The sequence below is a fragment of the Perissodus microlepis genome, chromosome 3, assembly GCF_051167445.1.
Source record: "Perissodus microlepis isolate ML-2025 ecotype Zambia chromosome 3, ASM5116744v1, whole genome shotgun sequence".
NCBI classification, from domain to species: Eukaryota; Metazoa; Chordata; class Actinopteri; order Cichliformes; family Cichlidae; genus Perissodus; species Perissodus microlepis.
In genome coordinates this window covers 14,973,819-14,986,171 of record NC_140463.1, presented here as the reverse complement: position 1 = coordinate 14,986,171, position 12,353 = coordinate 14,973,819, and the positions used below count along the sequence as shown (strand labels likewise).

The following is a 12,353-nucleotide window of genomic DNA, read 5'->3' as shown; positions in this document are numbered from 1 at the left end:
TCCAGGGTAATGCTGCTATAATGACATGAAATATAGGGATGCATGTATTTCCAATTTCATCTTAAAAGAGGTGACATATTGCAGGGTCTAGCTTACAATAAAAAGCGCCTTGAGGCGACTGTCATTGCAATTTTGTGCTGTATAAATAAAACTGATATATGACAAACCTTCCGAGACCATCTTGATCACATAGCAGCACCATGCAGTACAGAAACAGTAGCAAACAGAGAATCTGCTTGCTTGCTTCAATGAAAAAGACAAACCAAAAGATCAAAGGTTTGATTACACTACATTAAAATTGTGTTTTGAATAGTTATAACTATAAATTCAACAAATCTTAAGCAGGTTTTCCAAATGCATTCTTATGGAATTCAGACTATAAGAAGAGTACTTTAAAATGGTCATACCTGTTTGCGAACTACTTTTTGAAGATAATATTGGAATATAATATTAAGAAAACAAAATTGTTTCTATGTGTGTTTGTTCTTTTAAATGCTGTTTATTTTTATTCTATACCATAATACCTTACATGTTGCAGAGTGAACTGACTGAAGACATAATTACATCTCAATGAGTATGAGAAGAATAAAGTAATCTAGATGTATTACATATTGTTTTTGTTATTGAACATTTGTCACTTGGTCTTGGTTTGCATGTTCATAAATTGCAATAACTTGTGTCTTGTCAGTTAGAAACAACTGGCTGCCAGACCCAGATGGTTAAAAGTACATATGAGGTCTCGCCTCTCTGTGCCTCTCTGGCTGGCTCACACTGGCTACAGGTTTTGTTTACATTTTGCTTTTCTCTCTCTCTCTCTCTCTCCTGCCTGGCTGGGCGGAGCTCGTTAAGGGCTCTTGATCTTGGCACACGCACCTGTGATGATTGCCACCACCTGATGATCTGTCCGGGTTTGTCTGTAACTATTTAACGCAGTTCACCACTGGAACGTTGAACCTCCCGTGGTCCTACTCTTAGCTCTTTCTAAGAAATCTCCCTTTGTGTACTCGCCTGTTGGAGTAACCTATGCTCTCTGTATATAGATTTCCCTGGACCTTGTTACGGACCCTCCCTTTGATTCCTGTGTGTTGCTGGCAAGAACTCTGTCTGAGTCCGTCCGTTAGCCATGACAGAACATTCCAGCCAGAATATGGACTCAGCAGACCAAGACCAGGACCCGACCCAGTGAGCCCTGGCAGCACAGGAGGCGCTGCTGGTCCATCACGAGGAGATGTTTTTGCATCTCCTAGGCGAAATTGTTACCCTGATCTAGGCAGCAGCCCAGCTTATGCCACTGGTGAGAATGCCTCTTGTGGCTGATCTTCAAGAATATTTATACAGTTGAGAGTGGAGAGTACTGGTTTTAGACTGAAGGAGGGAACAGAAGCAACAGCATCAACTCTATCACTTGTATGTTTACAACAAGGAAACAATATTTGGGGATTTTAAATTATTTTAATAGATGAATACATCTGACTATTCAGATACAGGTGATTTTATTGTTTAATACTCTTAACAGCAATAAAATACCATCCATAAATATTCAGTGTCAGACTATAAGTAACTTTAATACATTGCATTCCTTGGAGAAAATGTTGCAGCTGGTGAAATGTGCTGCAGACGTTTACTCAACTTTAAGAATAAACTTCCCAAAGCCAACTTACCTTGTTCCTATTGAAAATCCGTGCATGCATACGACTGGGTGGTCATCCCCCTTAAATCCTGGGATAAAATGGCCTAGCAGGTGTGTGGAGCTGGGGCTCCCCACAGAGAGTCTTCGTCTCCTTCACGAATGCTCCCGGGTACTGCACCATCCACTGGAACAGATCTGGGGCACCCTTTCTGCACAGGCACCAACAAGGAGTAGTAAAAACCAACTCCAAAAACCTTTTTGTTCTTTGTTCGGTTTTGTTGTTGTTGATGTTTTTGTTTGTTTGTGTGGGTGTGGGCAAGATGCGATGGCTGCTGTTTTGTCCATCCATCCAACCGCACACTTCTTTGGGTTGGCCGTGAGCCCCACCTGCATCAAGGATTCCAGGTCGACGGCCACTCGCTGCACATGCTCTGCCCATGTGTTGCTGTAGATAATAATGTTGTCCAGGTGGTCATCAGCATATGCTGCATGTGGACGGAGTATCCTGTCCATGAGGCACTGGAAGGTGGTTGTGACTCCAAACAACGGAAGTGAGACAAATTGGTACAAACCATAGGGAGGCCATTTTATTTCCCTTGGACTCTGCAGACAAGGGAATCTGCTGGTCGCCGTTGATTAAATCCAGTGTCATTAAAAAGGAACAGTACCTAAAAGGTCCAGGAGCTTTATGTTTCGCATTTTAAATCTCAGTATTTTTGCACATCTGCAAAGTTGTTTTTCTCTTTCAATTTTGATGGGAGACCCGTAGTGTTACTAAGACCTCAATACAAATTTTATCCCCTCAAATTTTATCTCATTAACTTTCTCTTGTTTTGCAAAATGATAAAGACATTAAATATTTTCATCAATACTTTTCTTTTATTACCATCCCAACACAAAAGCAACCTCTATTTCTTGGATCATTTTTTAGGCCAGAGGCATCTGTTTCTCTTATCCTAGAGCATCACCATGGAGTGCACTCAGTGACAAAGATGGAAATAAATGTTCAAAAGTTACACTAAATTAAAGTAATGTTTTTATCATGTATTGAGATCAGAAATACAAATTTTAAGCAGAAATGGCAATTATCAGACATGAACAGATTCTCTCCCTGACATTTTTGGAGTATATCTGAGTTAAATCATTGGGCAGATAAATATCTACTATGTTTGAATTACAGAATGGCATTACTTTATCTATAATAGCATTTACTGTCCTGTAACTGAAAATAACTTCAGTGACTTGACTTCAGACATGACCCCTAGAAGAGGTTTAAAATGTTCACTACTTTTGAGACATATCTCAACAGCGTCCACCAAACTGAGCACAGGAAACATGAACCAGTCAACAAGCTGCATCAAACACAGCATTAGTCTGAACTGGTTTGCTGTTCCACCCACTGACAGTGAACTGAAACAGTGAGGGTTGACTTGACGCAAAAACCACTCAGCTTCTTTGGAAACAGTTTTTGTATTACTAGATTACTGCATTAAGTCCTAAAAGTATTTAAATAATATTAAAATACTTTTGGTAGCTAAGAAACACCCCTGCTCACTGCTGTTAAACGTCACTCCTCAGTCTACATCAAGACGACATGGAGATCAGAGCTCTCAGCATCAGACTGTGTGAGTACTTTCTCTATTTCTACATTATTATAAAATGTAGGTTATTCATTCTGATTAAAAATATGACAGTTTGCTTTGTTTTATATTTTAGGCTAGAAAAGTAGTATTTTTGTGGACATATGAGATGTAATAATACTTTTAAACTTTTAGTACATTTAGCAATTTTACAGTACATGTTTTAGTTACTCTGTACCTCTTTTATCTCTGTTCAGTGATGACCATCATGATTATCTTGGGTGTACAGGATGAGAAAGTTGGTGAGTACCAGCTGTTTGCTTGTCCATATCAAAGTTCACATTTTGGACAAGGAATTTAGCAGAAAAAAAATAACTTGTGAGAGAAAAAAATGTTTCTGTGATATTTGTTATTGTTTTATTTACTGTTTTATTCATTCACTGTTGATGTGTGGGATGCCAGATTTAGTAGTAAACTTTAAACTGAGTCTTTCTTTTTTCTTTGTTTCAGATGCAGTTTCTCTTCGTGTTGTTCCAAACAGATTGCAGTTCTTTGAATATGAATCAGTGACATTTTATTGTGAAGGAGTCGATTATTGTGAAGTTTTGCATAAATTCAAAGGGAAAGTGGAATCATGTAGTAAAACTAACAAGAGGACACCAACAGGATCATCCTGCTCCATTCAAATTGTTTATGCAGACAACAGTGGAGAGTACTGGTATGAGACTGAAGGACGGAGAAGAAGCAACATTATCAACCTCTCTGTCACTGGTACCTTTGAAGAAACAAACATTAAACAAAAATTAAAGAACTTTTTTTATAATAAGTTTTAATTAAATTTAATTTCTAGTATTTAATTATCAAATGCATCTCATTTAGCTGGTCCTGTGATCCTGGACAGTCCTGCTGTTCCTGTGTTGATGGAAGAAACTGTGACTCTGAGCTGCAGGAACAAAATTCCTTCCTCCAACTTCAAAGCTGATTTCTACAAAGATGGATTTTTCACCCACAGAAGCTCCACAGGAAGCATGACCATCCAGAGAGTTTCCAAGTCAGATGAAGGACTTTACAAGTGTAGCATCTCAGGAGTTGGAGAATCACCAAAGAGCTGGCTGAAAGTCACAGGTGAGACACTGAGATGTTTTAAAATAAGGTTTTTATGTATAATTGTGATATAAATGACAGCTGATGCTCTTTATGTAAAACTGGTAAATCCGTTTGTATTAGCATCTTTGAAATACTGAGAAGTTTCCAGTGTGCAAACCTAAATTTGAAATTTAAACAACTAAAACAGGTGTGCCAAACTTCCATAGTGTTTTAGAAGTTTTAAGTTGGTTGGAAAGATATTTCATGTCATTATGAAGAAGCTAAAATTAACGTTTGATAGTTGTCTCATTTAAATCTTCCTGTCTTTTCTAACCATCATTTAGATTCTCAAAATGTAAATTACACGATTAATCCAGACAAAGAAGTGAGCCATTCCTCCTCTGCTGCCACACCTTGGATCATTTTAACCATTTTAGTCAGTGCTCTGTTGGTGGCAGTGGGACTGTATCACTTTGGCAAAGGTTACTGGAAGAGAAGTAATGAAAATTATTATTATTGTTATTGTTGTTGTTGTTGTTGTTATTATTATTATATTTATATTGAAAATTAGTCTGTCAGACAGATACATTGTCTGATTTTCTATTCAAAATAATTACTAAAATATTTATTTCTTTAATCTCCGTAGAGGCTGGCACAGTGGAAGCAGGCAGAGCAACATATTCTGCTGTAAGAAAGACAAGAGGTATTTTACTTTGCAACAGTAGCACAAAATTACTTTTCTGAAGAAATGGATTGGTTTTGTTTTTTGCATCTTTGTTAGATGTGTATGTGATATTTATAAATGTATGGATGCAAGTGATAATTTGAGCTTCCAAAAGCCTCCAATGAAAACCGCATAGAATACAATTTTAAAGCTCATCTTTTAGACACGTACTGTATCTCAATATAGGTACATGTGGCATTAGATACAACTTCAGACATGCATTCAGTTTCAAAATCAACTTTAAATTGAACCCAATTACTTTCTCTTTCAAACAATAATATTCAGTGACTAGCATTAATTGTCTCACAAAGTATTCTTCAGGAGAAAAAAAATGTCAGTTTTACAATTTGACAACCCATAAAACAAAGAAATATATGATTTCCTTGTTTTGTCATTGAGTCATCAAAAATTTGAAAATAAATAAAATACCTTCAAATGATATCTGAGATTCTTAGGGGGTAGAGTATATACTGTACACTAAACCTAATACAAATAGTTAAAAACTGTAAAGTTTTAATATATATTTTAGATTAGAACAAAATAAGCTACAATACAATAAATATGTAAGATTAGATTCCCTGCTTATTACAAAGAAAATACCACAGGTATTTGAGTCGTAATAACTTAGAAATTTTATGTTCTTGTGTCTTTCTTGTTACTCTACAATAAGCGTTTTATTAACAAGCGGAAGTTCCACATTATTACCTCCAGTTTTGGGGCCCTTATTATCCATATTATACATACATTTAAGTGTAATATTATTAATCTGTAATGACTATTGTTACCATGCTCTTAAGTGACTATTACTTTGGTAACTGCATGGTCATAACTTAGAAATTCCTAAATTATGTTATTGTTGTTACCATACTATTAAACCTTTACTTCTAATAGAAAGTGCTACCCATTTAATTTAATCTCTTGTCAAAGCAGAAGCAGGACCCAGCAGAGTGATGTCCTCAGCAGGTCCTTGCCAACCCATTGCAGTGGATCCCTTCTATTCTGTAATACAGTAGGTAAGACTGGGGACAGGGACGCCTTATGTGCTGCATTCACACAATGTGTGATGCATAGTTTTGGGTTGGTAAAATAGACAATTTCTTACATGTAATATGTATACTTTTTCATGCATTCGACTCACTCACTCCCAGATTTGTGTATGTAAAAATGCTGATTTCATTATATCTTCCAGAGAACCAGCCTTTGCATTTATGTCCTCTGTAATGAACATTTTTTGGGTTTTTTTGGTCTAGGTCTTGATCTACTAAACAGGACTTTCAGGGCTTTTCGCTGATATCTCATGTGTTTGGGTGGTCTCTTTTAGCTCCAAAGATGCAGGGAATCATAAAAAAAACTTTAATGGGAAGATTCTCTTTTTCTTCAATTCTCAGGAGGATATAGAAACAGAAACCTAATGTTTTACATCTACCGTGCTTATTTGGGAACTACTCTATGAAGTGGATATTGCTGTGAAATATGCACCATTATAGTAATTTTGTTTTCAATTCAGTTTTTTTCCCCCTCTACACTTCTTTTGTGTGTCAGGTTGAAGAGAGAGACCTGTCTGAAGACTTAATCACATCCGAGTAAGAGCGAAAACAACGAGATTTTATCACATATTGTTTTTGTTGTTAACCAAATTGTACATTGTCATCTTAGTTTCGTGTACATGTCTGTAAACCGTTATAACTTTTTTTACTCAGTCAGATGCAGCTAGTTGCCATTCCCATGTGGTTATAAGTCTATATAAAGACTGAACACAAGCACAAGCGCCTGCCTGATATGTAGAAGTTGAACTTTAACCAACTTGCTTGATCTTTCTGTTTTTACACATGTATGAATGCTGTTACAATAAAAGTGCTGCTGCAGCTTTCATAGACGCCCACTCTGGTCAACTGCTAAAGTCAAAATGTCACATTACTTTATTTGAAAACAGATGACCCGAGTTTGTGGTCAGCAATGAAATATAACAGCCAAGTTTGATACTGAGGATGACTTTAACTGACTTTAAGTGTGGTCTAGAACTGAGACAAAATAAGTGGTGACTTCATGCTGCAACTTCTCTTCAAATAAAGCCAAAATAATTATGTGAATTTCTACATTTTTTGGTCAGACTGTGTGAAAGCAGAAGTCGTGAGGGAGGTCAAACATGATTTGAGCAAGCACATAAATATGGGGAGATGTAGAATTGAAACAGATACAAAAAGAAAATATCGCTGATGGCCTGCAGTCCAGTTGAAGATGAGAAGGAGGAAAGTTCTTTATATTTGTAGGGTGTTACCTTACAATGTTAAGCCTCTTAATAAATAAATTATTGTAATTGGATTGTAAGGCTCTAGAGGTACAACTTACCGACCTATTTAGTGACCTTTGTGACCTTTGATGTTTGAAAAATCACCATGAAACAGCACAGACAGAGATTTACTAGCTCTAAATGCAGGCCCTTTCCGAAGATATACCTTTAGTTTGCAATCGGTGACAAATAATGATATGAAATATAGGGATGCACATATCTCCAATTTCACCTTATAAGAAACATGCTTGAAATGCTCCTGTGCAGGACAGGAAACAGAAGAAACTAAGGAGGTCCACTCCTGCTGACTATTGCTTGAACCCCCAAAATCTGAAGATGGTGCTAAATTTTCAAAGCACTGAGATGAAGACAGAAATGGACATACAATTCAAAATATTGAGCAGGTATGACAAACCTTTCGAAACCATCTTGATCACATAGGAGCACCATGAAGTATACACACAGTAATACACAAGGAATCTGCTACTCAGTGAAAACGACAAACCAAATGTTCAAAAGTTTTCTCTCACTGCAATAAATTCCGAATCAGAGAAACTTTATTAATCCCAGAGGGGAATTGAGTTGTCATAGCAGCAAATATACAACAAACAAGAAGCAGTCAAGAAAATGAGTGTAGAAACAGAGTGATGATAGGTAAATATTAAGATAGATAAATATAGAGAAGTGACAGGGTGCATTGAGGTGTAATTAATTCTTTTCCACATATGTGCGGAAAGAGTCAGATAGCAGCAGGAAGGGATGACCTTCCAACAGATAGCGAGGTTGAAGGAACCTGTTGCTGAAACTGCTCTTCGGATTGTCCAGTGTGTTATGGAGGGGGTGGGAGCATTCTATCACTGATCACCTCCTCCAGGGTGGCGAACTTCATGCCAACAACAGACTCAGCCTTCACAATGACTTTGTTCAGTCTGTTTGGGTCCTTTGCTTTGATGCCTGCACCCCAGCACGCCACAGCAAATATAGCTTGTGATCCAGATGAACTCCCAGATACTTGCAGGCTGTGACTATTTTCACATTAGTCCCACCAATGCAGACAGGGGAGGGTTGGGATCTGTTTCTGCCAAAGTCCACCACCAGCTCCTTTGTTTTGGCCACATTCAGCTGCAGGTGATTCACCTCACACCACCTCATGAAGCGATCAATCAGTCCTCTGTACTCCGTACTCCTCTTCCCTTCCCATCCCCACACTTTTCCAATAATCAGAGAATTTCTGGAGGAGACAGGTTTCTGTGATATACTTGAATTTGGCGGTATAGATGTTGAAGATATTGAAGGGGACAGAACAGTTCCCTGGGTTGCTCCTGTGTTGCTGTTCAGACTCTCTGACACAAAGCTCTGCAGTCTCACAAATTGTGGTCTGCCTGTCAGGTAGTCTGGACTGGTGGAGCCTCCACCTGCATGTCATCCAACAACAATCTCAGAGCCCGGGCTAGATTGTGTTAAAGGCACTGGAGAGGTCAAAGAACATCATCCGGACTGTGGTTTGGGGTCTGTGGAGGGAGGAATACACTCTCTGCAGCAGATGTATCACTGTGTTGTCCACCCCCAAGTGGGCCTGGTATGCAAACTGCAGAGGCTCTTGTGACTTGCTCACCAGGGGTCTGAAGTGTTCCAGGATAAGTCTCTCCATAACCTTCATATTATGAGAAGTTAGTGCTACAGGCCTGTAGTCATTTAATGCCACTGGATGATACTTCTTAGGCACTGGGACCAGGCATGATGTTTTCCATAGCACTGGGACTCTCTGGAGGTGCAAGCAGATACCAGATACTATCTTACAGGTTGCAGAGTGAACTGACTGAAAATATAATTACATCTCAGTGAGATTGAGAAGAATAAAGTAATCCAGATTACTTACATATTGTTTTTGTAATTGAACATTTGGGAGTTGGGTTTGGTTTGCATGTGTATAATTTAGAATATCTTGTCTCTTGTCAGTTAGACACAGCTGGCTGCAAAACCCACATATTTATAAGTACATATGAGGTTTGAATGCCAATAAAAACACCTGACTTAGTCCATCTGCTGTCTTTTGAAATGTATTGATCCTGTTTACAAGAAATGAGTTGTTACAGCTTGTACATGCTGATACTCACTGTGGTCAACCACTAATCTAAAACTGTTGGTTTACTTTTTTCCCCAGACACATCACGTTTGAGGTCAGCATAACAAGCATGCCTCTAACTGAAATATGATCTAGTACCAGACAAAACACAATGTTTAAAAAAATATTTGACAAGAAATGACTCATTAAGTTTAAATAAGTTTTTGGTTTCACAAGTCACACCCAAGCGTGGTTACTACCAGATTTACTGACTCACTTAAATAGAACTCGTCTAACAAAGTAAAGTACACTAGATCTATCTATCTATCGCATATCAGTATTTAGATAGTGGTTTGCACACCAGCCAAATCATTACTTTGGATCTCATGGTAATAAGGTTGTGTTAATGTTAATGATTGCATTGAAGAAAACGTTACTTTGTGATTCTGTTTAAGTTTGTAATGTTGTTAAACTACTGTGTTGTTTAAAAAGTTTCACGCTGAGGAACCTAAACAAATTAATAAATGCCAAATAAAAAATATGTTTGTCAGTAGATTCCCTGAGTGGGCTGAGAAGCCCTAGAAGATATTTCTACATTTGTGACATATTTCTGCACAGTTCACCAAACTGAGCACAGGAAACATGAATCTGTCAACAAGCTGCATCAAACACAGCATTAATCTGATCTGGTTTGTTGTTCCACCCACTGACAGTGAACTGAAACAGTGAGGCTTGACTTGATGCAAAAGACACTGAGCATATTTACCAACACTTCTATTGTAAAACTAGATTACAGGAATAAAGTCCTAAAACATTTTAATTAATATTAAAATACTTTTAGTAGCAAAGAGATACCCCTGCTCACTATTGTTAAGTCTTCCATCTACATCAAGACAACATGGAGATCAGAGCTCTCTACATTAGAATGTGTGAGTACTTTCTGTTTACTTTCTACTTTTCTAATCTATTTCTACATTATTATAAAATTTGGAGTGTAATTTTCAATCAAAAATATGACAGTTTTATTTATATTTTAGGTTAAAAAAAGTAGGCTAATGTATTTTTATGGTCTGCGTATGAGATGTCATAGTACTTTAGTATAGTTAGTAATTATACAGCACACGTTTTGGTAACTCAGAAGCTCTTTCATCTCTCTTTAGTGATGGCCATCATGATTATCTTGGGTGTGCAGGATCAGGAATTTGGTGAGTACCAGCTCTTTGCTTGTGTATATCAAAGTTATAATATTACATTATGGATGAGCTAACCAACTGGAGAAAAGTAAAAAAAAAAATTGTGGGAGAAAGAAATGTTTTTGTGATGTTTTTTTTTTACTGTTTTATTTACCGTTTTATTTGTTTACTGTTGAAGTGCAGTATGCCAATTTTAGTGGTAAAACTCTAAACTTTCTTTAGTCTTTCTTTTTTCTTTGTTTCAGATGCAGTTTCTCTTTGTGTTGTTCCAAACAGATTGCAGTTCTTTGAATATGAATCAGTGACATTTTATTGTGAAGGAGTCGATTATTGTGAAGTTTTGCATAAATTCAAAGGGAAAATAAAATCATGTAGTAAAACTAACAAGAGGACACCAACAGGATCATCTTGCTCCATTCAAATTGTTTATGCAGACAACAGTGGAGAGTACTGGTATGAGACTGAAGGATGGAGAAGAAGCAACATTATTAACCTCTCTGTCACTGGTATATTTGAATAAACAAATCTTTTATGACATTCATTTTAATAGAATTTAATTTCATGTATTTAATTATCAAATGCATCTCATTTAGCTGGTCCTGTGATCCTGGAGAGTCCTGCTGTTCCTGTGTTGATGGAAGAAACTGTGACTCTGAGCTGCAGAAGCAAAATTCCTTCCTCCAACTTCAAAGTTGATTTCTATAAATATGGAAGTCAGATCCATAGAAGCTCCACAGGAAACATGACCATCCACAGAGTTTCCAAGTCAGATGAAGGACTTTACAAGTGCAGCATCTCAGGAGCTGGAGAATCACCAGAGAGCTGGCTGAATGTCACAGGTGAGACACTGAGATGTTTTAAAATAATGTTGATGTATAATTTTTATATGAATGACAGCTGATGCTCTTCATGCAAAGCTGTTGAATCTGTTTGTATTAGCATTTTTAACACAAAGAAATGTTCAGTGTGGAAACATAAATTGGACATTTAAGTTTGTACACCAAACTTTCCATGGTGGTTTAGGAGCTTTTAAGTTGATTGTCAAGATGCTTAATGTCAATGAAGAAGTTAAAATCAATATTTGATGGTTAAACCATTCTTTTCTTTTTAACCATTATTTAGATTCTCAAAATATAAATTACACAACTGATCCAGATAAAGAGGGGGGCCATTTCTCTTCTGTTACCATACGGATCATTTCAACCATTTTAGTCAGTGCTCTGTTGGTGGCAGTGGGACTGCTTCACATTGTCAAAGCTTGCTGGAAGAGAGGTAATGACAAGTATTTTATTGTTATCACATGGAAATGTAATCATCAGCCAGATACATTGTCTGATTTTCTTATCCAAAGTTTTTAAATAAAAATGAATATCATAAACTAAATAACTTGATCTAAGAAATCATCTATATCTGTTTAATGTCTTTAAAAAAAAAACAAGAAAAAACAATTCACTTATTTCTTTAATCTTCATAGAGGCCAGCACGGTGGATGCAGGCAATATAAGCAACATAAGAGCAGAATAAGTTGTAAGATAGACAGGAGGTATTTTAATGAGCAAGAATATCACAGAATTACTTATGTGAAGGAAAGTATTGGTTTTGTTTTGTCATGTGGTGTTGTCTGTATCTTTGTTAGACGTGTGTTTAATATTTATAAATGTATAGATGTGAGTGATAATTTGAGCTTCCAAAACTTCCACCTCAAAAAAAAGCCACATAGAATACAATTTTAAAGCTCCTCTTTTAGACATGTACTGTATCTCATACAGCTCAAAATAGTTACAT

At 36.9% G+C, this 12,353-nt stretch overlaps 2 protein-coding genes across 2 annotated transcripts; both read left to right on the top strand.

The window, feature by feature from the left end:
- The first annotated feature begins 3,224 nt into the window (after positions 1-3,224).
- LOC146390106 (uncharacterized) lies at positions 3,225-6,567 on the top strand. The gene is made up of 7 exons (XM_084920493.1): positions 3,225-3,255; positions 3,468-3,512; positions 3,721-3,981; positions 4,090-4,335; positions 4,674-4,778; positions 4,943-4,999; positions 6,563-6,567. Exons 1-7 carry the CDS (start codon positions 3,225-3,227, stop codon positions 6,565-6,567), a joined length of 750 nt encoding a protein of 249 aa, XP_084776619.1.
- Positions 6,568-10,273: 3,706 nt separating this feature from the next.
- Positions 10,274-12,092, top strand: LOC146390105 (uncharacterized). The gene is made up of 6 exons (XM_084920483.1): positions 10,274-10,304; positions 10,536-10,580; positions 10,814-11,074; positions 11,162-11,407; positions 11,691-11,840; positions 12,043-12,092. Exons 1-6 carry the CDS (start codon positions 10,274-10,276, stop codon positions 12,090-12,092), a joined length of 783 nt encoding a protein of 260 aa, XP_084776609.1.
- Positions 12,093-12,353: the final 261 nt, after the last annotated feature.